This window comes from Medicago truncatula, chromosome 7 (genome assembly GCF_003473485.1).
Source record: "Medicago truncatula cultivar Jemalong A17 chromosome 7, MtrunA17r5.0-ANR, whole genome shotgun sequence".
In the NCBI taxonomy this organism is placed as follows: Eukaryota; Viridiplantae; Streptophyta; class Magnoliopsida; order Fabales; family Fabaceae; genus Medicago; species Medicago truncatula.
In genome coordinates this window covers 38,941,867-38,967,507 of record NC_053048.1, presented here as the reverse complement: position 1 = coordinate 38,967,507, position 25,641 = coordinate 38,941,867, and the positions used below count along the sequence as shown (strand labels likewise).

General features: G+C 31.0%; 2 protein-coding genes across 3 annotated transcripts; one reads left to right on the top strand and one right to left on the bottom strand.

Annotated features, from left to right (window-relative positions):
• On the bottom strand, positions 1 to 2,181 carry LOC11436256 (uncharacterized). Of its 2 annotated transcripts, XM_039828331.1 has the most exons (3): positions 1,930 to 2,181; positions 1,015 to 1,083; positions 1 to 638 (listed from the first exon to the last, which is right to left on the bottom strand). In XM_039828331.1, the coding sequence occupies exon 3, from the start codon at positions 625 to 627 to the stop codon at positions 253 to 255; it is 375 nt and encodes a 124-aa protein (XP_039684265.1). In that variant the 5' UTR covers positions 628 to 638; positions 1,015 to 1,083; positions 1,930 to 2,181; the 3' UTR covers positions 1 to 252. The 2 variants fall into 2 exon arrangements, with proteins under 2 accessions (XP_039684265.1, XP_003624467.1); XM_003624419.4 differs by lacking the exon at positions 1,015 to 1,083 and having other exon boundaries at positions 10 to 638; positions 1,930 to 2,180.
• A 5,215-nt stretch (positions 2,182 to 7,396) lies between these two features.
• Positions 7,397 to 11,366, top strand: LOC11436791 (pheromone-processing carboxypeptidase KEX1). Its single transcript, XM_003624418.4, has 2 exons — positions 7,397 to 8,008; positions 11,057 to 11,366. Exon 1 carries the CDS (start codon positions 7,479 to 7,481, stop codon positions 7,995 to 7,997), a length of 519 nt encoding a protein of 172 aa, XP_003624466.2. The 5' UTR covers positions 7,397 to 7,478; the 3' UTR covers positions 7,998 to 8,008; positions 11,057 to 11,366.
• Positions 11,367 to 25,641: the final 14,275 nt, after the last annotated feature.

Sequence of the window (25,641 nt, the reverse complement as noted above, 5' to 3'; positions counted from 1 at the left end):
TCCAACCAATTCAATCAGTTCCAGTTTTATCTCAAATTAAGAATATCAATAATGTGTACAACGTTACAATTACAATGGTCGCAACAAATTCTATTATCAATAAATTCATGGTGTGGACTAATTAAATTAAAGAGCTTTCAATTACATCTAACTCAGCTGCCTCTAAGAAACGAGACATATCCATTTCCAAGCACTTTTGTTGTATCAGAGATGTTCTTAGCACAAGATTCCATTCCTATCTTATGAATGAGGTCAGGGATTATTTCCATCATCTTCATCATCACGGACGAGTTTAACACCATTGTACTTAAGAGCATTTACCACAGCCAAAATCTTGGTTTGGCTCTTAAATCCTTTCTTTTCTATTTCCTTATTTACATTTACATGAATACCTCTTCCTTCTCCTTCATTAAGCCCCTCAACTTTGAGCCGTCTGGCCAATACTTCCCCAACAACAGCAGCTGCTTTTGCATTGCAGGACCGGCCACACTCGAGAGACTGCTTGATGTCATGTTCAGCGGTGGATGATGTTGCTACTATTCGTCCGCTGTTTCGATCTACCACATTTGCAGTAATGTACTTTATTGATATGAACAATCTCAGCACATACCGTTTCGTTAAAGTCATTCTTCAATCATCTGATAAGTGGGTTTAAAATCAAGCACATAAATGATAAATCAGTTTCCTACAAACAGAAAGGAAAAAACAATGACAGAATAGGTAATGTCCCACATATTAAAGGAATTCAGGTACTTGATACACAGAGGTTAATTCTTTCATTTTTATTTTTTTTTCATTTCAAGACTTCTTTGTTTTAATTTGTTGAAAAGAATCACATTAATAATTAACAGGAAAACTATCGTCAAGGTTAAAAACAGATGCTCCGTTCAAGTATGGATAGAATCTGCTTTTTAACACCAAAAAAAAGTATTAGTAAAATCTAAATTTCAACTGCAGCAAACATGCAAGTACACATACTGTTTCAAAATAGAATGCAATCGAAGAGTAACTGACATGTAACAAACATACGATACAAGCATGTTCTTCTGCTGTCGGATGCAAGCCATAGAGATTAGATATAACCTAACATATGTATTTGGAGTGGGATTATTATAGACACCGGAACAAGGAAGAGGAAGAATACGGAAATGCATGGAAGATAATCTTCGAACAAAGCCAAAAATTAGCACTACTACCACATGCTTACAACTAGGGGCGGATGCAGACATTACATATTGGTGCAGCTAAAATATGAAGGAAAAAAGAACTAAGAACTAAATTATACTAAAAATAAGAAGCATCACATTGACCTTAATTGTTTAGCAAACTGAGCTACTTGTTTGTCTTGAAGCAATTCTTGTCTCTTGTTAGAATATCGTATGAAATTAACAAGCATATTGACCATACCCAAAAAACCGCTAACATAGCTATGAGTCTTAGCACAAGCAACAAGTGCCAATTGAAGTTGATGGGCAAAACAATGCACATAATAAAGCAGAAAAATGACTTTGTAAACACAATTGTACAAAGAAACCACCATGAAAAAAACAGAATTTCATCATAAAGAACATGCGCCAACTTCAAATTAATTGCGCAACAGCAACAACAACCGAATGAAAAATATAAGAAACTTCAACACACTGTGTACATAACACAACCATAAGCAATTTTCTAACAATTTCTGAACCATAAGCCATATTATAACAATAAGAGACTAATTTCACTAATAATTGAGTTAAATACAAAACTATATCATATAAACAATAAATCAAACACAAGGTGTGCAAGGCAAGGGAACCCAAGTAGCTACAGCTTATGCTTAAACTTGAAAGGTAATGATTAAAAAATACCTGTTATATGTATGAATTGAAAAACAGGGTACTTCTATAACTACTGAAATATGTATGAATTACTCTCTTCAAAAAATACCTATTATATATGGTGTCAATCCCACAGCTTTAGAGTGTAATCACGGAATTGCGGTGTGGGGTGGTGGCGGCTATCGCGGCAGCGATCGTATCCCCCGACTGCGTTTTTACGGGCAGTTCACTTCACTGCCACTCCAACTTGTTCATCATGAAAGGGAAAGGCTGAGTTTCCTAAAAAGCACAAAAACTCGGGTGTTTCTCCAATACGGCTCTTAATTATACATGTGCCCACTCATAGCACTCGTTAAAAACTTTAAAATGAAAACTAGAACATCGACCCTTGCTTTGGAAGATAATATTTGACGGTAATAAATAGCAAAATAATTTAGATGAATGTCATGATTGTAATATTAAGAAGTATAGACGTTGATATTGTACCATAACATAATTTTCCATAAGATATCGTAACGTAACATAATATGTTAAGTATAGTAAGATGCGTTATCATTTATAAGTAAGAGATTATGTTAAGTATAGCGAGACGAGTTAACGGTTATTCCTTTCGAAAAAAACAACATATAATTAGGAATATAATTTTATTTTACTTTAACATTAAATGCAAAAGTGTGGAGGGAAAAATTAGGTTAAGTATAGCGAGACGGATTAACATTTATAAGTAAGAGATTTTAAAAAAAAAAAAAATAGCATATAATTAGGAATATAATTTTATTTTACTATAGATAACCATTAAATGTAAAAGTGTGGGGGGAAAATTAAGTTAAAATTAGGTTAAGTATAGTGAGATGGATTGACATTTATAAGTAACGTAGCATAATAGGTTAGGTATAGCGAGACGGGTTAAGATTTATAAGTACGAGATTAGGTTAAGTATAGACGTGTTAACGGTCATTTCTTTCCAAAAAAACAGCTTATAATTAGGAACATAATTTTATTTACTTTAGATAAACATTAAATGCAAAAGTGTGGTGGAAAAAATTAGGTCAAAATTAGAGATGACATTTTGCATAAATTAAATCTAGAGTTAACATAGTAAAGTCACGCGAAAAAATTAGATTAAATCTAGGGCAACATTTTGCGTTCGGGTTAACTTTAATAAATAAGAGAAGAGATAAGAGATATAGTAAAGTCACGCAAAAAAATTAGGTCAAATCTAGGGTTAATACTGAGTCACAAGTTAACTTTTAGAAATAAGAGATGACATTTTGCATAAATTAAATCTAGGGTTGATATAGTAAAGTCACGCGAAAAAATTAGGTTAAATATAGGGCAACATTTTGCGTTCGGGTTAACTTTAATACATAAGAGATATAGTAAAGTCACGCAAAAAAATTAGGTCAAATCTAGGGTTAATACTGCATCACAAGTTAAATTTTAGAAATAAGAGATGACATTTTGCATAAATTAAATCTAGAGTTAATATAGTAAAGTCACGCGAAAAAATTAGGTTAAATCTAGAGCAACATTTTACGTTTGAGTTAACTTTAATAAATAAGAGATATCGTAAAGTCACGCGAAAAAATTAGGTCAAATCTAGGGTTAATATTGCGTCACAGGTTAACTTTTAGAAATAAGAGATGACATTTTACATAAATTAAATCTAGGGTTAATATAGTAAAGTCACGCGAAAAAATTAGGTTAAATCTAGGGCAACATTTTGCATTCGGGTTAACTTTAATAAATAAGAGATTTTACGTTCGAGTTAACTTTAATAAATAAGAGATATAGTAAAGTCGCGCGAAAATATTAGGTCAAATCTAGGGTTAATACTGCGTCACAAGTTAACTTTTAGAAATAAGAGATGACATTTTGCATAAATTAAATCCAGGGTTAATATATTAAAGTCACGCGAAAAAATTAGGTTAAATCTAGCGCAACATTTTGCGTTCGGGTTAACTTTAATAAATAAGAGATTTTATTTTGATGATTATGCATTCAACCTATTGAAATAATAAAAAAGGGTTAACAGTGTTTTACCCCCTGTAATATAGGTCATTTCTGATTTTCCTCCCTCTAAATTTTCTTTTTGGATTCTCTCCTTGTAATTTGAAGTTTTTTAATTTTGGACCTTCATGAACTTTGACTGTACAAAATCGATGATATGGTAGGGGGTAAACCGAAATTTGCTCAAATTGCAGGAGGCAAAAATTTTCATGTAGGTCTAAAACCAAAAAATCTTTAAATTATAAGGACGGAATCCAAAAAAAATATTTTGCAGGGGAAAAACCGGAAATGACCAATATTACAGGGGTAAAACTTTATTTACCCACAAAAAAGCAATCGTTTTTATTTAAGCTCATCAATTTTCTTTATTTTTATTTTAGAATCATTAATTATGTTTAACCTTTATTTAGATTGGTTATATTTTAGTGTTAATTGTTCAAACTAACCCTCTAATGTATACATAGTCTAAAAAATGATCTTGTAAAAAGAAAAATAAATATTTTAACCTTGTAATTTGATATTATTCTTATTTTTTACCCTCTAATATGCAAGAAGTCTATAAAAGTGACTTAGAAATTGAATTTTTTCATGATTTTTTACAAACATGTTTAAGATGTTAAAATACAAACTTTCACAAAAAAATTATAATTTTTCAACAAGAGACTAATTAATTATGAATTTTTAATGTACTCAAAATTCAAAAAAGAAAATAACTGAGATCTTGACCTAAAAAATAAATTTTGAGTTGATAGATTGTAGAGACATCTATAAAAATACATAGAAAGGAATTACAAAATTTTATAGCATTTTGAATAAACCTCAATTTATTTTATTTTTTTTAACTAAAACGTGCAAAATTACAATTTTGTTCCGATTAAGCATATTGTCACATGTCAAGTTTTGTTCCATAATTATTAGGCTTGGTTATAACATCGTAAGAATCTTCACCGTGGAATTTTATAGTTTTTAAACGAGAGACAAATTAATTAAAAATTGTTTATGAAATTCTTAATTAGGAGGAATGAAAATTCATAATTAATCACTCTTTTGTGGAAAAATTCTATTTTTTTTGTGCAAAATCGTATTTTAAAGTTCTAGACATGCCTGTAAAAAAGCATGAAAAAAATTCAACCTTTAGATCGCCTTTCTAGACATCACATATATTAGAGGGCCAAAAATAAGAAGAATCTCAAATTATAGGGTTAGAATATGTGTTTTTATTTTTACAAGATCATTTTTCAGACTATGCGTATATTACAAGGTCAATTTAAATAATTAACCCTATATTTTATAATGATATGTGAACCAAATATTTTGTTGCATGATTAGAGAGATCAATAACAATCAGATGTTCATTCATCAAATTATAATCTATATATTTATTAACTTCTTTATCACGTAACTTTCAATTAATTTGCATATCTCCTTCCACTACTTATGGTTTTTTGTAATAGTCTATATAAACTGGAAAATTTTAGTGTATAATTTTTCATATTCATCTCCTGTTTTATGTCCACCACTTATCTCACTTTCATTCTCTACCTATTCACACTTGTTTGACAATTACACTATATCTTAAAGCGTTTCTACAATGGTGCTATTGATACTACCAATTCAATAGAAAGAAAATTTCATTTTGGTTCTCATTTTGTACTTAAGTTATTGTTTATTCCTTATTTTTTTTCGGATGAAGGAAATATATATTTTTTACTATATGATGCTTGATATTTCTTAATACTCTTATCATACCATTATTCATTCAAAGTCGTTATTTGTCAACAAAGAAAAAAGAGATCAAAGTCACTCGACTCAGTCTAATTTAATACCAAAAATTTGAAAAGTGGTTCGACCATTAAATCAATGACTCAGTTACCCTCACCGAATCAATCATTGATTCAGTTTTTATGACATAAATAACTATTTTGATAAACATTGTATGCGTTTATTTTCGTATTTTAATCTCTGTATTCATTAAAGAAAGTTATTAATAAACTTTGGTTACAAGATGGAAAATATCAAGAGTGTAAATGTAAAATGATTTTTTTTTTTGTGGTCGGGCTTTGAACTCCAGACCTTGTATATATCATGCATTGTCTATAACGAGGATAAATGAACTATTTTATCACAATCAAGCTCCATCTCAAACTAAAATATTTATTTCATAAAAATAAAATAGATATTAGGCTAAAATATGCTTTTGGTCCCTGCAAATATAGCGAATTTGGGTTTTGGTCCTTGGTAAAAAAAAAATTTTGAAAAGCGTCCCTGCAAAATTTTTTGTTTTTTAAAATAGTCCCTGGTCCCATTTTTTCGATGATTTGTCACATTTATGCATACTTGGCAGATGCTGACGGTGCAAACATGTACATGTGGCATCCAGGTGACAATTATTTTATTTTAACTAATTAAAAAACATTTTAAAATATAAAAAAATTATGAAAATTTAAAAATCATTTATTTTAAGGATTGAATAAATTATTTTGGAAAACACACTGCACTTCTTCTTCACATATCCTGTTTTCCACTTCTTCTTCTTCTTCACATATCATTTTCTTCTCTTCTTCGTTTCACTTCTTCTTCTTCACACATCCTCTTCTTCGTTCCTCTTCTTCTTCGCCGTTCCATTCAATCCTTCATAAACTCATCTGTTTCAAATCGAAATTCCAGAGAACGGCGTGTCAAAATCCAGACCGAAATTCATCTAAATCTAAATCGAAGTTCATCCAAACCTTCATACAAATCCAAATCGAAATTCATCTTGCTTGCAATGATTAAAATGAACTCAGATTTGTCGTGGGTCAATACATGTCGTTGTTCTATCCCCCTCTCTCGGCGCCGTCGACATCTTTTGTATCGCTGTTGTTCATATTCGTTCATATTGTGTTTCTGTTCGATCTATTTCTTGTTTCCTCTTCAATATACGATTTGGTTTTCTGTTCAATCTGGTTAGTGTTGCTTGTTGTTTAATGCAATCTGGATTTTCCGTTCTTGCTGTGTTGTTGCGCGACACTGTTTGCGACAACATTGTTTGTTTGGAGTTTGCGACAATATTGTTTGTTTTGGAAATAGTTTGAGGCTGCAAGAAAGATGGAGAAAAAGAAGGAAATGATAATGAAGATTGATGATGATGATGAATGTGATGAAGATTTGAAGAAGATTGTTTATTTTCTTAGATTTTCTCCCTTTTCTGTTTTTTTAAATTAATTAAAATTAATTGGTCTTTTTAATTTCATAAATATATTTTCTGATTTTTTAATTAGTTAAAATAAATTAATTGCCAAGTGGACAATTTAACACAATCAGAAAATGTCAGGTATGCATAAATGTGACAAATCATCGAAAAAGTGGGACCAGAGACTATTTTAAAAAACAAAAAAATTTGCAGAGACGTTTTTCAGAAAAAAAAATTATCAGGGACCAAAATCCAAATACGCTATATTTGCAGGGACCAAAAACATATTTTAGCATAGATATTAATAAGCCTATTAATAAATAAATAAATAAAATATAAATCAATATCTTTCCTCACCAAAAAGAAAAGAAGAAATATAAATTTGAAGAATATTCCTTCCATTCTCCAACCCCCTTTCTAACAAAACAAAACCCTAACACAAAGAAGAGACAAAAACCTGCGCTAAACCCTCACTCATGGCTGAACCCGAAACCAACAACCACGAAGAACCCACATTCCCCACCAAACGCAAACCCGATCAAGAAGAAACCCATCACCTCCCCAACAAAAACCCCAAGCTAACTTCCACCACCACCGTAGACCAAGAAACCGAACTTCCCACCACCGTCAATTCTTCTTCCGACGCCGTTCCCAACAACGAACCCGAAAACAACACTGACGACGATGACGAAGACGACGAGGATGAGGAGAATTCCGATGAGGAGCCTGTGGTGGACAGGAAGGGAAAAGGGATTATGCGAGATGACAAGGGAAAAGGGAAAATGATTGAAGAAGAAGACGAGGATGATGATGATAGTGACGATAGTGATGACAGCGATGATGATTCTGACGGCAATGTTTCTGGTAGTGACAGTGATTTTTCTGATGATCCACTTGCGGAGGTTGATTTGGATAACATTCTTCCCTCTAGGACTCGGCGGCGAACTGCTCAGTCTGGAGTGCGCATTTCTGGTGGCACGCCGAATGCTGATTAGATTCTACTAAGGTTAGTGAGGTTTTAGATAAATTATTGATATTGTTAATTTGTTGTAGTGTTGTTGGATTAGTTCTGTTGTTGGTAGATTCCAAGAACCGGTTTCTTTGTGTTGTTTTTTTATGAATTGCTATTTCTCGGGTTAGGGAGGTTGTAGTGATATGATGCTATGTAGCACCAACATGACAAGTCTGATCAAAGGCGTGTCTAATGTCCGAAAGAACACCGACGCACGTCATTACATTTAATTATGCCATCCTTTCAAATAATTATTGGCGTCAACGTGTCAGTGTCGCGTTGTGTCCGGTCTTTGTGTAGAATTTTTAGAGAATTAGATCGTGAATGGAGTATATTAGATTGTTTATGAAGTTCATAACAATGCATGGCTTGTAAGAAATAAGAATTCCACATGACAGATTAATTGGGATGAAGACTTGCTGCTATCTTCAATGCCGGCTTTTATTAAGCGTGTGTAATCTACTTTTGGGATCCAGGCTGTAATGCATCGCTCAATAAACTATATACATGGAAAACCTGATTTCTGGATAACTTGCATTCACATTCAGGAGCTTTAAATTCATAATAAGCAATCATGAATTATACCCCTTTCAAAATTTAATATTAAAATGAAGTTGTTTATGCAAGCATAACAGTTGTGATTCTTCCGATTATATGATTGAAGTAAAAATAGCTCAAAATTATATGTTTCAAGGAGAAAGCACTTAGAGCCTAATTAGCTGTATCATGAGCTGTGTTGTGAATCCCAGATAGCATCGCGTAGCACCGACCCCTTAAAATGCTATAGCGGATAGTGGGATAGCCGCTATTTCAAAGACTAAAAATCATTTTAAGAAGTTAACATAAATACTCAAAAATAGACAAATACACAATTAAAGAGAACATCATACTTATTAATTAAAGAACCTGAAGTACTTTAAGTTATAAAACTTAACAGAGAAGAACATAACAGAACTGATCTGAAGTTGGAAGAAGAACAAAACGATTGTTTGTGAACAAGAACATAAAAAGGGTTCGAATTGACATGTATACCCTAAAAAAAAACGGTTTAAAAAGTATATTTGAGGAATTTTGCCCGAAACCGTAATACCAGACGCGATAAGGGCTTGGGGCCGCAAATAGCGTCCACAACAAGGACTATTACCGAGTGCAGATCTCGCAGGCCAAAAGCACCTTGCCGAACCCTACCACCGCTACGCTATTTCGCTGTAGCGTGCTATTCACAACATAGATTGTTAGTTAATTTTTTTTTGTTGCCAAAACACCTTTTTTCTCCTTAAAGGAGCCAAAACTTAAACTCTTTACTGTGAGAGCAGAAGCAGGGGAAAAAATAGAAGCATGGCTTGATGCTTTTCTTGTTGGAAATTAAAAGTAGAAGCAGGATAAAAGAAGCATAGAGCCTACTTCATAAAACCCCATCATTATGTGGTTAATGAAATGTTAAGATGTTTGTAACCTTCTCACGTATCTGAGAGGCTATTTCCATCAGAACCAATGACATGAAAGTCACAATGTATTAACCTTGTTTTCATGCCAAGCCTCACCTCCAGAAGTACAAACAGAGAAACACATAATTTTTTAAGGTTTCTGCATTAAATTTTTTAAGGGAAGGAAAGTGTATATGATGTGGCATAGCTTTGTCATAAGTATTTAGTTATTTGTGTTGCATTTGAGTATTTCTTAATTTCCTATCAAATTCATTATTTTGTGGAGGACGGCTACGGAAAAGGGGCTAGACTTGCTACCAATGGTTGGATTTAAATTGTTTATCTCTAGGATGGGGTTAAAACAGTTTACTTATTTCCAAGCAAAAATATGTTTATAGTACGCGGTTTACATAAAGCTATTGACTGCATTTTGGCTGTTCTAATTGTTTCTGGTGACAAGAAACCTTCATCACCTGTTTGTTGGCAGATTGTACACCCTTCTCTTATGGATACTCAAATTACACTCTTCTCACCTCTATCTCAGAAAATTACACCTCCCTTTTGCTAGTTCAAAATGTGTTACATTCTCTCCATTTTAATGTTAATTAACCTATTGATGGTGGTAAGTGACAATGAGTGACCTCTTGGCATTTTATGTTTCTTTGCATTCATTATTCAGGTCCTGTCACAAACTACTAGTTTTGGATACCTTCTCAGTTTTGGTACTTCGTAAAAAAAATCAAGTTTCAAACATTGCCCAAATCTTAATTTCATATTCTGAAGTTCAAGAGTCAACAATTGTGGTTCAAATGTAGTTGCTGATAATGTTAAGAGTACATCTTCATGCTAATCCCCTGAAGTTAAACTCGTCACAAAATCAATCATCCGAAAAATTTGGCCATCTGTTTAGTACCTCAAAAAATGACCAAATTGGTCTTTTAGAAGTTTGTCGCCAAATTAGTTTCTCAAAGTTATAATTATCATCATATTTGTCCTTATTAAGGATTAAATTGTTGACAATAAAATATGAATTTGTTGTCAAATTTAATCTTTGACGGACTAATTTTTTGACCTTTTAGACTTTGAGGGACTAATATTGTTAATGGATTTTTTGGAAGACTGAAGTGGTGAGATATGTAACTTCAACAAACCAACTTGAGGGATTTCTCTAATAGTAACAGCTGCATTAACACTAATAGGGTATGTTTGGGAGTTTGGAGGGGAGGAGAGTGTAATTTTTCTGGGTGCAGCGTGTAATTATTTTAAACAGAATAGTAGACAGGGTAATGTGTACATCTTTCAAAATAAGAGTGTAATTAAGTAGTAAACTCAGCGGCTATAACATGTAGTGCATGTGTAAAGGAGGCACATTAGGAGAGTGTGAGAGGTAGAGGAGTTGATATTGACTAAGAAATCATATAATATGATGTATGATCAACACTGTTTTATTTTTATTAAGTATAAGTCTGTCAATATATTATGATTGTATGATCAAGATTAACACTTCTCATGAGATTATGTGCATGCCTTCATATGATGCACTTGGCTTTCTATGAGTATTACAACTTACTGAGCAATAGTATATTCAACTTTCTCATGTTTCTGTTTATTATAGGACTCCTGACTCTGGTCTGTGCTGAAGATTTGAGTTTGTGTAAGAAGGATGGCGATGTTATCATCTAGGGGGTTATTTTGGCTGAAGTTACCCAACTTCCGTGTGACTTACAGTGATTTTTGTTTTCCATTGTGTACTATCCATTTTCTTTACTTTTTTTGGGATAATCCTCCTTTTATGTAAAAGACTAGAAGCCTTTTCATACTCCAAAACGTATGTCCTGGATGATTTACCCACTTTATGGAATTTCATTGATATCTGAATTTTATTTGCTTGGCTATTTTGCACGAGATATGGAATTTCATTGATATCTGAATTGTATTTGTTTGGCTATTTTGCACCATATGTTGATGTAGTGCTGGGACTGAAACCCACTAATCATAAAAGAGTTGGTGTTTTCAGTATATAACATTTTTTATGTGAGACAAACACTACTCGTTTTGAAATGCCCCAGTGTCCCTTTTTATCTATCTATTTAGACAAGCTAGTTAAATAAAACAGGTATTGTTTTGGCTATAAGGACAAATGACACACCTTGCATGTGTTCTTATTTTTTCATCACGGATGATTACACTTCATGCTGGTTGGTAATTGGTATCTTCCAACTTGTATGCAAAATTTGATTGCTCTGGTTTACAATTACTCAAACTCTGTCCGAATGAATACACAGGAACATATGCTAGGAGGGAACATGCTTGGCCAAGGTAATTCTTTTACCAGGCATGCAATGAGAAGAAGTGACAAAATGTGTTGGACCTGTTGAGTTGTTTCTTAACCCACTTTTTTGTTGGGTGGGTTGGAATGTCCAATCCTCAAATCTGCCTCGGAGATTTTGACTTTATCCACCCACAGTTTTACCTACATCCCTCAAAACGTTTAAATTACCCAAAACACCTTTTATTCAGACATTTGACTTCTGTGATTCGGTGGGTATATGTATAATTGTGGTGGTATAAATGCCAATTCTCCTTGACTCGTCCCACATAAACCCATCAATATTTATTGGTGAGCAAAATGGGGGTGGGTTGAGGATTTATGCTAGAAAGATGATATACAACATGTTTCGTATTAAATTCAATAATTTTACACTTTTTTGGAAATCAATTTGGTTACATAATATTATCTATCTATATAACTTGACACACAAATTTGGTTTTACCGTTTACATAATATTACGTGAACATGTTACCACAAGACTAGTATTCTTTTACCAAAAAAGAGAAGAAAAGTTTAAGACTAGAAGTATTGGTCTTCTATTAGAAAAGAAAAAAAAAACTAGTATTCGTCTTAAAATAAGTTATTTGTACATTTCGTGGTCCTTCTTATTCTTGCTAGCAGCTTTTTTTTTTTTTTTTTTTGTTTTGTTGGTACGTTGGATGGATATCAGCTTTTTACTGCATGCTTGTTTCAACATGTGCCTCTTGAAGTCGTCCTACTTAAAGAGAAGTTCGGTAAAACTCCACTTAAAACCAATTTGATTTGTTTTGTTTTGGATAATATGTTTAGGCCTATGTGTTGACCAATATATATCTAGAAATAGGATATAGATGTTGATGATTTCTCCTCCTTCACCATCCATCAAAAACAAGCAATTTGTTCCGATTAAAGAATCCGGACATGTAAAACAAAACCACATTTTTTACACGTTCTGATTGTATAATTCGAAACATTGCGTGTTTTGAAATATATTGAGGGGAAAAAAACTATTGTAGATGTTTAGGCCTTTAGATGACATAAGTTATACTAAACGAATGATTTCAAAAGAAACACAAATTAGTGGTATTTTGGATACGTACATTCAAACTCAAGCTAAGGGTAGGAAAAGAACCGGCCATTTATGTGTTGTGTGCTTTTTTTTCTTTTCCTGTTCATAGTTTGACCATGAAATATGAATATGGTACAGTAATTGAAAAATGGGAATTCTTTATGATGCACTAAGTTAAAAAGCACTGAAAAACAAATGGGCTACATGTGGTTAGGTTCGTAATTGGAAGGCTTACGTACGTGGAGCTTTTCCACGTATTAATGTATTGTTTAGAGACAAAGTAATGCAATTTAAAGATCAAATTACATTATTTTTCATAGCTACTTTATACAACTATTAAGTTTCCTATTATACGTCAAACCTCTACACGTACATATCAGTTTGAGTACTTTATACAACATTAAGCTTCTTATTATTCATATATTTAAAGATAATATATATATATGTGTAAAATGTATCCCTCTCATACTATATTTAAAAAACAATGAGGCTTTATATTTTTCTGCCTTTTCTTAATTCGTGCATGCAAAAATATTCTCTAATTCTTAATTTAGACCGGCTGAAATGAGCAACAAAGATATGCAATGGTATTGGTGGGTTTGGCTTTTGACACGCTTTTTATTTTTCTTCATGATTGATTATACAATACAAGGACTAAGTGGGTGACATCACTAGATCATTTATGTGGTCCTATATTCTCCCTCATTCCATCCATCCATTTCCTTCAACTTTTTTACTTTTCAATGTTTGAAATTGAAACTACCATCCATTTGTATTTGTTGGATTTGGCTTTGGGGTTTATCCTTACTACCAAAATTGAATGTTGGAGAGGGATACAATTTGGTGGCAACATAAGTGGGAACTTTCCCAACAGGGACTTCTTGTGTTTCATTTGCCTTTGAAAAAGTGTGAGATATATATCTAGTCAACAGACAAATAAAGTGTGAGACAAATTGAATTAGAAAGCAATTATCCTATTAGGATTCTTAATACTAAGTTTTTATTTGCTGAACTCGTCCACTTAAGTAGGGGGAAATGAATTACTAACCAATATTAAACCCTAAAAAATAATTGCTCTCTAATTTTTATGTCTCTATGGAATACAAAAAATTAAAAACTTTTTTTACTCTTTAATTTCTATCAATTGTATATTTTTTCGTAGTACACGTAGGTTTTAAAATGTTCGATTTTCGCACATGTCCAACGTAAAGAGTGTAGGCGAAATGGGTTATGTTCAACCATTTTCATCGTCCAAAAAAATGTGAGTGGATTGGACCATGACCATCAAATTGCTTTTAAAAGTGTAAAATTGATTTTGAGTTGTTTGGTTGTTTATGAGTAAAATTAATTTTATCTTTAGAATTAATTTTAACTAAAAACTAGGATTTATTATATCTTTGGATCTAAACATGATTTTTACATGAAAATTTATTACTCGATTCATTTTTATGTAATTTTATTCATATATAATTCAATTTAAGTAAAATTAACTTTACAAATTTAATTAATTTAACATTATTTTTTGTTACCGTAAAATCAGATAAACCTTTAACCAGTTTCTAATGTAGAGTTTCATCCAACACTTTCCCTCTGGTCTAATTCAATTATTTCAAACTTTTTTATAGGTGAATTGAGTCAGCATGCTAATATGCATTTTGGTTTTAATACTTTGATGAATTTTCGCATCAGTCTAATCTGAAGAGTGTAGACTTAGTATAACTGATTTAGTGTTCAAGTATGGCAGGTGTATCATCCAAAAAAAAAAATTAGACTAAAATATGGTTTTAGTCTCTGCAAATATGCCTCGTTTTGGTTTTAGTCCCTGTAAAAAAAAAAAATATTTTTGGTCCTTGCAAAATTTTTTGTTTCTGAAAATAGTACCCCATTTTTGTGATGATTTGCATATATGGCACATGATGATTGAACCCATTTTGTAGTTTTTGGTCCCTGCAAAATATTTTGTTTTTCAAGGACTATTTTCAAAAACAAAAATTTTTAGAAGGACCAAAGACAAAAAAAAAAAAATTACAAAGATTAAAACCAAAACGAAGCATATTTGCAGGGACTAAAATCATATTTTAGCCAAAAAAATTAACTAGTTAGACTTAACATATAGACTTAACTTGATTTCATATTCTCAGATGTGATGTGAGACCTGAACTGACCAAAAAAACGTTCATGTGCTATCATTATATTTTTTGAAAATTAAAAATAGAGAAATTGTATGATATAGTATTGTAGTTTATTTATCTTGATCTTCTAAAATTTACGTGCATTTCAAAAATACGTAATTAAATGGTACCCACTGAATCTAACATTTGATGTAAAATTACAATTTCCCTTGAATAATTAAATACAATTTCCTTTTCTTTTTGCTTGATTCGGTAACAAAAAAAAATAATATAAATGCTTTTGGTGTGGTTATTTTGAGGTGCATACATAATACTTCGTCATCCTTTTGCTTAATTAGCAATTTACGATATTTGATTTGATCATCTTCGTGTGTATTCAATCAACAATCAGTCAGGTTTGCTGCTACATCAAGTACCATATACGATCGAGAGAGACTTATCAGTTCAATTATTGAGAATAAGATCACTATATACGTAAGCTACGTACTCTCTTTTATGATACACTTTTTTATTTATCTATATAGTTTCATATTAAATCAAATGAAATTAATTAAAATAGTTTTATAAATCAATTGTAGTACAAAAAATTAGTTTTAATTTCTTTAAATAATAATTACTTTTCTTCAAGGTGATATTTACACGAAAAAAAGAATTAATCTAAGAGAAAATAATCAATAACAAAAATTAGTCGGGTGATAGTCATTTTGGTATTTGAATGTGTAACGAGTAGTTATATAGTTTTTCAATGTATCCAAATTTCAAAATAATTCTTAATTGCATACGATGTTAGTCAAAAATCAAAATAGTCTCTTACGTTAAAATGTCTAATTAATATTGACATATTAGTCCCCCAATATACTTACTTATTATCATATTAGTCATTATAAATACTTAATTAGTGTCATATAAGTCCATGTATGAATAAAATGAATGTCAGCGTTGATGGACAATTTCAATGTCAGATACTTTTTTGATTAACGAATTGCACAATCAACTGCTATTTTAAAATTTTAATATATTAAACGACTATTGTAACTACTTGTTATATGTTCATAGACCAAAGTGACTCGTACCTCAAAATTAGTCTTCATGCACTTCACATGGCTACAATTCTTCTCAATCATTGAGGGCGCAATATGTAAATGAAAACGATCAAGACCTTCGCCTTTTCTTTTTCATGCACTTTGGATTTCTTTTTCCAATTAATTTCTTCTTCTTCTTTTTTTTCAAGAATTTCTAAAATCTTTTTCTACTAACAATATTTGTAAGTGGAACTACAACTATTCTTAGATTCTAAAATATTTTGGCCTAACTATCCCAATTAACTGCAGATTGAAATCCTCTAACTGGTTATTTGATGCATAATTAGTGTGATTATTTGATGCATAATTAGTGTGATACGACAGTATATAAAAGTCACGTTCCTACGTATCCGTTGTTGAATTGTGCAAGTTAAAGACAAAATTGCCAGCTTCTAAATACACTTTATACAACTTTTTCCCATAAGAAAATACAAAAGTAATGTGGATGACTTGGTACATTTTGAACTCTCATTATCAAATGGAAAGGGACTTTCTGGGTCACATTTTAGCCATTTTAATATATAGGCTTTAATATATAGTAATAGAGTCAATAAGATATACCTCATTTTCTTCAACAACAAAAAAAATGATATACCTCAATTAACAATGAATAGGATTCAAAAACAGGATTATTGTTGTGTGATTGGCAGAATGAAGCTTATTGCCCAGTAGTCCAAACATGGATAAGATATAAAGCAAATAGGAGGGGTAGAAAAAAGATGGGTAATTGTGACTATCATATCATACAGTGTTAAAGAGTTGAAATGTTTGACCTTTTCAAAACAAACTAAAAAACAAAATGTTTTGCATTACATTTGGATGGTTTTAGGGGACAATTAAGTGTATGTTTGGTATGACGGTGGCGAGAATTGATTTTGATAGAATTAATTTTAAGAGAATTGATTTTGATTAAAAGTGAGTTAGATGTAAATTGATTTATGTTTGGATGCACTCATTTAAAAGTAATTCATATGAATTGATGTTGTTTGGATAGATTGGATTAAAATTGATTTTGGGTGTCTAATTACCAAAATGGGTTTTTTTTTTAACAACCAAAATGGACTTTTAATGTATTTATATTTATTTTTGTCAAAAAAAAAAGTATTTATATTTGGCAAATTCTATTGTACACCCAATAAATTTGGATGTATCGGTACACCAAGTCGTAAAATTAATAATAAATGAGTTGTTTTTTAGAAGAAAAATAATTATTTTCTATCATTGACAACTAAGATAATTAAATTTTATTTACCAAAAGCTTCGACGAAATAAAATTTAATTTTTAAGAATTTTTATTACTCGTAACAATGAATATTGATTATTTTTTATGACAAAATGTAAATTTTTTAATATGATCCTTATGAACAATGAAATGATGGTTTTTTTTTTATGAAATAATGTTTTCTAAAATATAAATATTGACAAATACCTTTTTATTTCATTAAAGTGATCGTTAATTTATATATTTTGTGAAACAAGAGTACCGGTACACTCAAAATTGTGAGTGTACTATAGAAATTCCCTTTATATTTATAAATAACAAATAAATTTTTAACTTCAATAAGGAACAGAAAGAAAACAACACGTTCACCCTCAAAAGAAAAAGAAAAACACTTTCAAGAAACTCTCTCATACCAATTGGATCCCCATTTATGCAAATCCTTCAATTTCATACCAATTGGATACCCATTGACATAGATCTTTCAATTTCTTGTATGTCTCTTTGATTTCTACCATTTTGATTTGCTTCCCGATCTCTCAATACCCTTCTGCCATTTCTCCTCCTCCCATATCTCTAATATTCTTTTCCCATTTTTTCATCACTCAAAGCTTGTGTGATGGCCTCAAACTTACCAAGGTAAAGAGAGATTTGTATGGCTGTGTGTTTCATAGAGAAAGGGGAACATGCAACTGGCTGAAATCTGGGTGATGTGAAGAAGAAGCAGTTGTGTTGTTTGTGTGAATATGGGTAGTTTGGTAAATCATCCTTTTAAAGTGAAACGTGATTGTTGAATTGCCGTGGAAGCTTCAATTTGTGGCTTCTGAAAAACCCACGTTTGGGACCAAAATCACTTTCTTGGGATTTGATTTTGCAAAACATCCAAACATAAAAAAAAATAATTGAAACGGTGTTTTGCCTTCAAAACGTGGTTTGGGGCGTGAAAACGCTTGACCAAACAAGCACTAAGTCTCACTCGTATACCGTCAATGATATACTATTTGATCTATCATCGTAGTAATAATTTAAGGGTTTAGATGTAATGAAATTAAGAGTGGAATAAATTTTTAGAATGCATAGTAGTATATTTTTCTTAAGAATCAGAGGATTAATGGGAATGTAGGAGGAAACCATAGTCCAATGTGCTTAAAAATTAAGGTTAAAACACACTCGCTCACTCTTTCCAAATTAAAAAAATTTCATTGCGATTGACTTATTATAGAACATAAATATTTTCCATCTTTTATAAATTTAAAGATATAGAAATATAAAAATGGTTTTTTTTTTTTTTTTGACAAGAGAAATATAAAAATGATTGTTAGTGGAAAATAGAGGCTGCTACATTTAACTTTAATTTGAATGGTTTTTTTAGGGTTTTCTCCATACATAAAAATTATATAGATCGAACATTGAACATTTATTTAAGAAGTCTAGAATGTTTTTTTTTTATGAAATCAATCAGAGCAATTTATTGTTGTTAATTTAAATGAATTATTTGTTAGAATTTCTTCTAATATTTCGTGTGCTGCAATCAATTGTTAATTTTTGTTTTAATATCAACGGACTGATGTTGTGATCCATTTGATGATGTTTAAGTTTTAATAAAAGTGATCAATAGATAATGAATTTTTGGGCACTTAATCTGATTTGTGTAGAAACATGGTGTATGCCCAAACACAAGGCTCATGATGGGTGGTACCTAGGGTTGCACGATTATAAATAGAGAGGCTAGGTCCCTTTGCCGTCACTCTGACTACTCTGCTCATTAGTGGTTTGCCCCATCGAAAACCCTAAGTTCGGAGCATGTGAAAGGCAAAGGAAGACTTTGTCCCAAATCTCGGCGAATTTGATAAACATGGTTTCCAAGCAAGTGTGCACTAATTTCATATAATAATTGAATCTTGATGATTAAATTGTTTACGTTATTATCGTATCATATAATAATAAGATCTAAAAAACTATTAGTAGAGTTAGCAGGTTTTGCAAAAAGAGTTAGACCTTTACAACGTGATCAATCAAAGATTGAACTTCGATCGAAAGAAGTGTCTATATTTTTGTATCTGATGCGCATGGAAAAAATATTACTTCCAAGCGTGAGAAATTAATTTATTTTGACACAATTGAGAAGAAGAAAAGTTTATCCTTCATGTCATGTGCGTCAGTGTTGCATAATGCATAAACCCGTAGTCACTTCATTGTTTGGTCATGGTTAATTTGGGAGTAATCATTTTAGAAGCAGATTTACGAGCCTTTTGGGAATGTCTGAGCTTGCATTTTGCGGTGACCATTCGTCTTCTTCCAATGTGGTGAATTTAAATGATTTGGAATAGAATCTTTGACCTGCCAATTAATTAATTAAATAATAAAATATAATCATATTCATATATAACTAACTGCCTCAACCTCAAGTCCAAAGAGACATATTGCCAGGAAAATAATAGAGAGTAGTCATCTTTCATGCACGGATCTGCATGCAGACTTGCATTTGTAGTATGCTTTGGATTTTCTCAATGTTTTTGGATTCCATCCAGAGAGTCAATCTTAATTCCTGCATTTTGATTGTGACAACTACAACATAATTTCCAAACAAATATCTAAGATAAAATGAAAACGTGTCTTTGATTTTTTTTTATATTATTAAAATGTGCCTTACTTAAAAATTGTTTATGCACGCAATTGTAAAGATTGATTTCTCAAGTAGAGCAGAACTTTAATCAATGACAAAGATCTCACTCGAAAGCATTTAGTTAAGTTGAAAAAAAATCTTTTACCATTCTATTCAAATATCATTAGGTCAAATTTTATTTTTGATTGATGTATCATTTTAATGTTCGAATATGTAAGTTCACAATAAAATAAAGCAGATTGTAAGGCTAGTTCAATTGATGATATCAATTTTGCTATGTTGAATATCTTTATTCAAATTTGAACTTGAGGAGACACATTGTCGTTATGTGTATGAGTTTAAGCGATATTTTCACTTTGCTTATATACCAAAATAAATAAAGTAACGAGAACTAAAAGTAAATAAAAACTTTATTATAAGATTAAAAGTAAAATCTTATCTTAGAAAAATGTAAGGTAACAAACGGGCGTTGGTTTAGCAAGCTATACAAGGTTTTGAAAACACAAAAACATGGGGTTTGAACTATGTTGACAAATTTTGATTTTCAATGTGTTCATTATTAAAGAGATATTCTATATTTTACTTAAGTTATCCTAATAAAAGATTAATGAATATAATACATAAGAATGCTTATAGATAAGGATGAGAGGAGGGATGGATAAAAGACACAAGTAATTTCCATACTAAAATGGATATATCTTTTTATATACAATTAAACTCAACAGTAAAACATATAGACAAATATGTTAGTATGCGTCTTTCTCTGTACATATATTTGTCAAAGTTAGAACAATGCAATTTTGATAAACTATACCACATATTCAATATTAAGATTTTAAGAAAGAGCATACTTCAAAGTCTCAATTCAATACCTCCCCAAACCAATCTACATTAAACGGAATATTAAACTATTGATTATCGAATAATTAATTATTAAACTAAGATAGCCTAGTAGGAAAGCGGGACATTTGGCTTGCTTGAACCATAATAATGAAGCATAATTTGACGTCGCATTGAGATTGAATTGAAAAGGGAGAGCAGCAATTATACATTTGGACAATATTGTTTTGGTCCATGATTATACACACAAACGATAAAAGAATTGTTACAAGTACAGATTTGCTTAATCGAGGAATGATTAATTAATTATACTCATACCTTCATGACTTTGAAAAAAACTTTAGCAAATGATAGAGATTAGTGGCGCACCCAATTGAACATTACAAAAACAAAAATTAACGTGAACAAAGAGGGGGTAATAAGAGGTTTGACGTGGGAGGTACTGACCATATATAGGTTACAAATAAATTAAGGATCCAGCCACATGTGTTTAATTAAAAATGGAATTTTCTGTCAATAAGATAATTTTTAAAATTTCAGAAAATTTTGTATGAGTTCTTCAATTAGTTGATGTTTTGGTGTAATATCTAAGCATGGGTAAGGGAAATTTGTATGTATGGATTTTATTGAAGTTTCTCACATGTTAGATTGAGGATCGAGATTTTTACTGTGAGAATAACCTTCAAAGCCGCTTGAAACAAAGTGATCAAACATGACAGAGTATTCTTACAATCAACGTGTTTTTTACTATTTGATTTGACATTTTTAACTACTTAACACTTAAGGTTGTTGATATTCTGCAAAAAGTTTAAAAACTTATGTATAACATTGCTGTGTCTCTCACGTCCATAAAAGTTATTTTAAAAGGATTAATTTTGTAATCTAGAAAGAGTTAGAGACACATTTTGCTACGTTTGCTTTCCATTTTTATGTAATTTTCAATATATAGTATGATTATTATTTTTTAATAAACCAAACCACCCTTGCTCCCTCTACATGTACAATACATTGAGTAAAAAAAATTAAGTACATGACTTCTAATATATAATACTCCCTTCGTCTCAAATCATAAATTGTTTTGGAGAAAAAATTATTTTAAATTATAAATCATTTTATAATACTAATAAAATATTAAATGCTATTTTTCTTAGGGTGCTCTTAGAGCACGTGTTAAGAATTCTATTAATAGCAAACATTTATTCTGAAAAATTAATTTTCAACTTGTTGTGAAATAAATACACACAATTTTCAATGCATAGTTTCTATTTTAGTTATCCTTAACATGTGTCATAAGAGTACAAGTTAACATTTCCATTTTTTCTTATTATACTCTCAACATTTAACGATAACTAATCTATGTTGAGAAATGTGTAAAACATATCGGAGGCAATTTTGACCCCTTGAATCTCTAAAATTTAATTCAGTTTAACTTCAAAATCGTCATATCTTTATTCAACTATCTCTAAACTAAATGTGTGGAATATGTGACCTATGTCAAGGCTAGCACCTTTAACTCATTAAGCCCTAAACATAGTGTAATCATCATTTGATAAGAAAAAACATGAAGTGAAAATATTCCACATTGCTTTTTTCTCGAGAAACAAACACTCCCTAACCCTCCTCATCAAGCATTCCCATTTTTTGGCATTGCCCTCTTTATTTTCCTACTATCATTGCCGTATTATTTTATAACAATTCGTTTTCTATGGATTGGCCAATCACAAACGAACAAATGCACACTCTCTCTCCTCATACATCCTCTGTGGTGTGGTTCTATATGGTCTCTATCATATCATGGACTTGTATTGAGAATTCAACCAGTGATGTAACTAATTACGTGAACATGTTACAATGGGTATGTTGCACCATAACACATTGAATAATCAAAGGATCCTATAGATGAAAACATATTTTTTTTGACCTAATAGGCAAATACTACATAGGAACAAGAAATCATGTGTAGTAGAGCAGTGTTAACATATTTATTGATCTGTAACTAGCATTTATTATTGTCATTTACTACTTGGCATTCATGCAAAAACCAACTAGCAATTGATGAGTATATAGATTTTGTCATTGTCAACATAAACAACATCATACATGTCCTTATTTTTGCTATTAAAAATGTCATTATTTGTACCAAAAGAAAAAGATGTCATTATATATCCCCTAAAAGAAAAATATGACATTATATATATACATACATACACACACACACACACACACACACACACACACACACACACACATATATATATATATATATATATATATATATATATATATAAACGCGTCCTTATTAATTTTTTCTACCAATTACTTAATCATTCGAAAAAGAACTTAACAAGTTTATGATATTTTCCTTAAAAAAAAAAGTTTACAATATTTTGAAAGTTCCAGTAAAAAATAATGATTTTAAAGTTTGCAAAAATAGTTTTTAATCGAAATCAATTTTATTTTTTTACCAATTTAATATTTATCTTTAAATTATTATTTCAAAGCGGTCACATAAGATATTTATTTTCACAATCCACTTGAGTTAGTCCGGTTGTGTTGCTTTTAAACTTTAAAGAATGTTTCATCTCAAATTTTATGTTTGATGTCAATTTTAGAAGGTTAATTTGACTACTTGATTGAAATAATATTATTTTCACTCGATTCTTTCTTTAGAGGAATTCATCTTAGCAAAGAGGAGAACATTTTGCTTCGTGTAAAAAGAGACATATCCACTTAAAAAAGATCACATCATTTTCCTTTTTATTTATTTGAAAGAAACTCATTTTCCTTTCTTTGCAAATAAATACTATATGAGAAAAATAATAACATAAAGTCTTTAGTTTCAAAGACTTTTTTTTATGATTAAATAACTCTGATCATGCAATAATAATTATAGTTGTTGGACCATGAGGAAGAGTCTTTTTAGGTTGACCCATCATATTGGACTACGAGAAACCATTAGTGAATTGTATATAACCTCTTCATTTAAAATCTTAAGACATTGAATTTACGATGAGCTCTCACCATATGTTGTTCAACCTCAACTCTTTTATCTAATGTGAGACTTTAACTCACGCTTGACATATTACATCATTCTCCTTTAAGTGTGAAACTCTATGCGTCCTTAATCCAACCTAAGAATTCTATCTCGTTCCCCGTAAAGTCAAATCGAGCCCTGATACCACTTGTTTGGTGGTCTCGGCTGGGAGCGTCGAAAGCAACAACGTTGCAATGCTCTACAGCCGCAAAAAAGCGAGACGTCACATCTCCATCCAAAACCTTATATTTTGGGTTAAGATGTGAAGTTCAAGTCACTTGTGTAGCTGTTTATGGTCTAACGTGAATGACCTCCGAGCTTCACTCGTGACCAACAATGGTATCATATATGACTATTCGACAAGAGTTTGACCGACTTCTTACATCGAAAGTTTTTCTGATAGTGGTGGTCATGCGGTGTGTCATATCGGTGCTTGTAACAACAACGATGCAAGTACAAGAGTACAATTTTGAAATATCATTAAATCTCAGAGAATGCAACCCTTAATAGTTTGTTACATTGTACATGGTTAATAATATAAATGTAAACCGAAACGTCAATGATATAATTAATATCCGACTTATTCACGACATATAACATATATAACACAAATTTCATACATTAAAAGCATCAAATTACAACTTTATAGAAACATCCAGGAATTAACATTAACACACATGCAAACACCATAATAACAATAATATTTAAATTATTGACACATTATTAGAGATGGTCGAACACATATAAATTATTCTAATTTGCCTTCTGCAAAACAGTATACAAAAACACAATTTAGTTCCTTCAAAAGAAACACAATTTAGTGGTCTTGTAACCTAGAGATCATATAAGATACCTAAACCCTCACCCATCATATTCTCTAATAAACCTCTTTGTAGCTTAACTGTTTGGTTTGGGTGTTTTGGAAAGGAGGAAACGAGAGGGAGCATTTTAATTTTCTGTGTTTGATTCAATTGTTATGAGGGAGGGGGAATTAGATTCCTCTTAGCATCATTTTTTACTCCCCTCCAAATTGGAATTTTTTGGAAGGGAATTGAGGGATGATAAAAAAATCATTTAGTATATGGACAAAATTATCCTATTTTCTTTTGTTAAAATACTAACTTGTCCTTATTATTTCTCTTAATTTTTTTTTTACCTATAATAATTGTGTTGCTTCTCTTATGTAACAGTGTTGTTGTAAAAATCATTTTTCGTTGCTCTTGCCTGCTATTATACATACAGAGAATGCTAGTAAAATTCACTTTTCAACACTCTCTAGCACTTACTATTTTATTGGATGAAATTAATGTATGTTCCACCACTCTGTTTTATTCAATTTTCAAAGTGTATACACACAATGATTTAAATCAATAAGAGAGTGATTATCAGAGAGATTGTTCAAGATATAGTATTGCTAGATATAGTATTGCTCGCATTACTCTGTGTAGAATGCTAAAGAGTACCCTCAAGATATTGGTTGAGCAGCCAAAACATGCAACTTTTTGTTAAAAATAATGTAATTATTACTTAATCAAATGAAAACTTATTACTCTATATATACAATTTGTCGGTATGTTGTTATAATTTTTTTACCTTTCACGTAACGGGTTGTTTTTTTTTTTTTTTTTTGAGAGAGGTAACGGGTTGCTATCAATAGATAATTTTGAATTGCGGATCTAAATTATGAGACTCTTACAATATTATAATAAGGGAAAAAAAATTGATTTATGTTTATAATAATATATTTATTTATTCCAACTATCTTATATTAATGTACAAGTTTTGAAACATCCTACAATTAGTACAACTGACACAAAAAGGGTTCAAAACAACGTATTTAAAAATTGGTGTTACACTCCATACCTAAACCCCTAGAGAAATTTTGAC

Excerpts from the sequence above, each read along its gene's own strand:
- LOC11436256 (XM_039828331.1), bottom strand. The coding sequence starts at position 627 with ATGACTTTAACGAAACGGTATGTGCTGAGATTGTTCATATCAATAAAG.
- LOC11436791 (XM_003624418.4), top strand. The coding sequence starts at position 7,479 with ATGGCTGAACCCGAAACCAACAACCACGAAGAACCCACATTCCCCACC.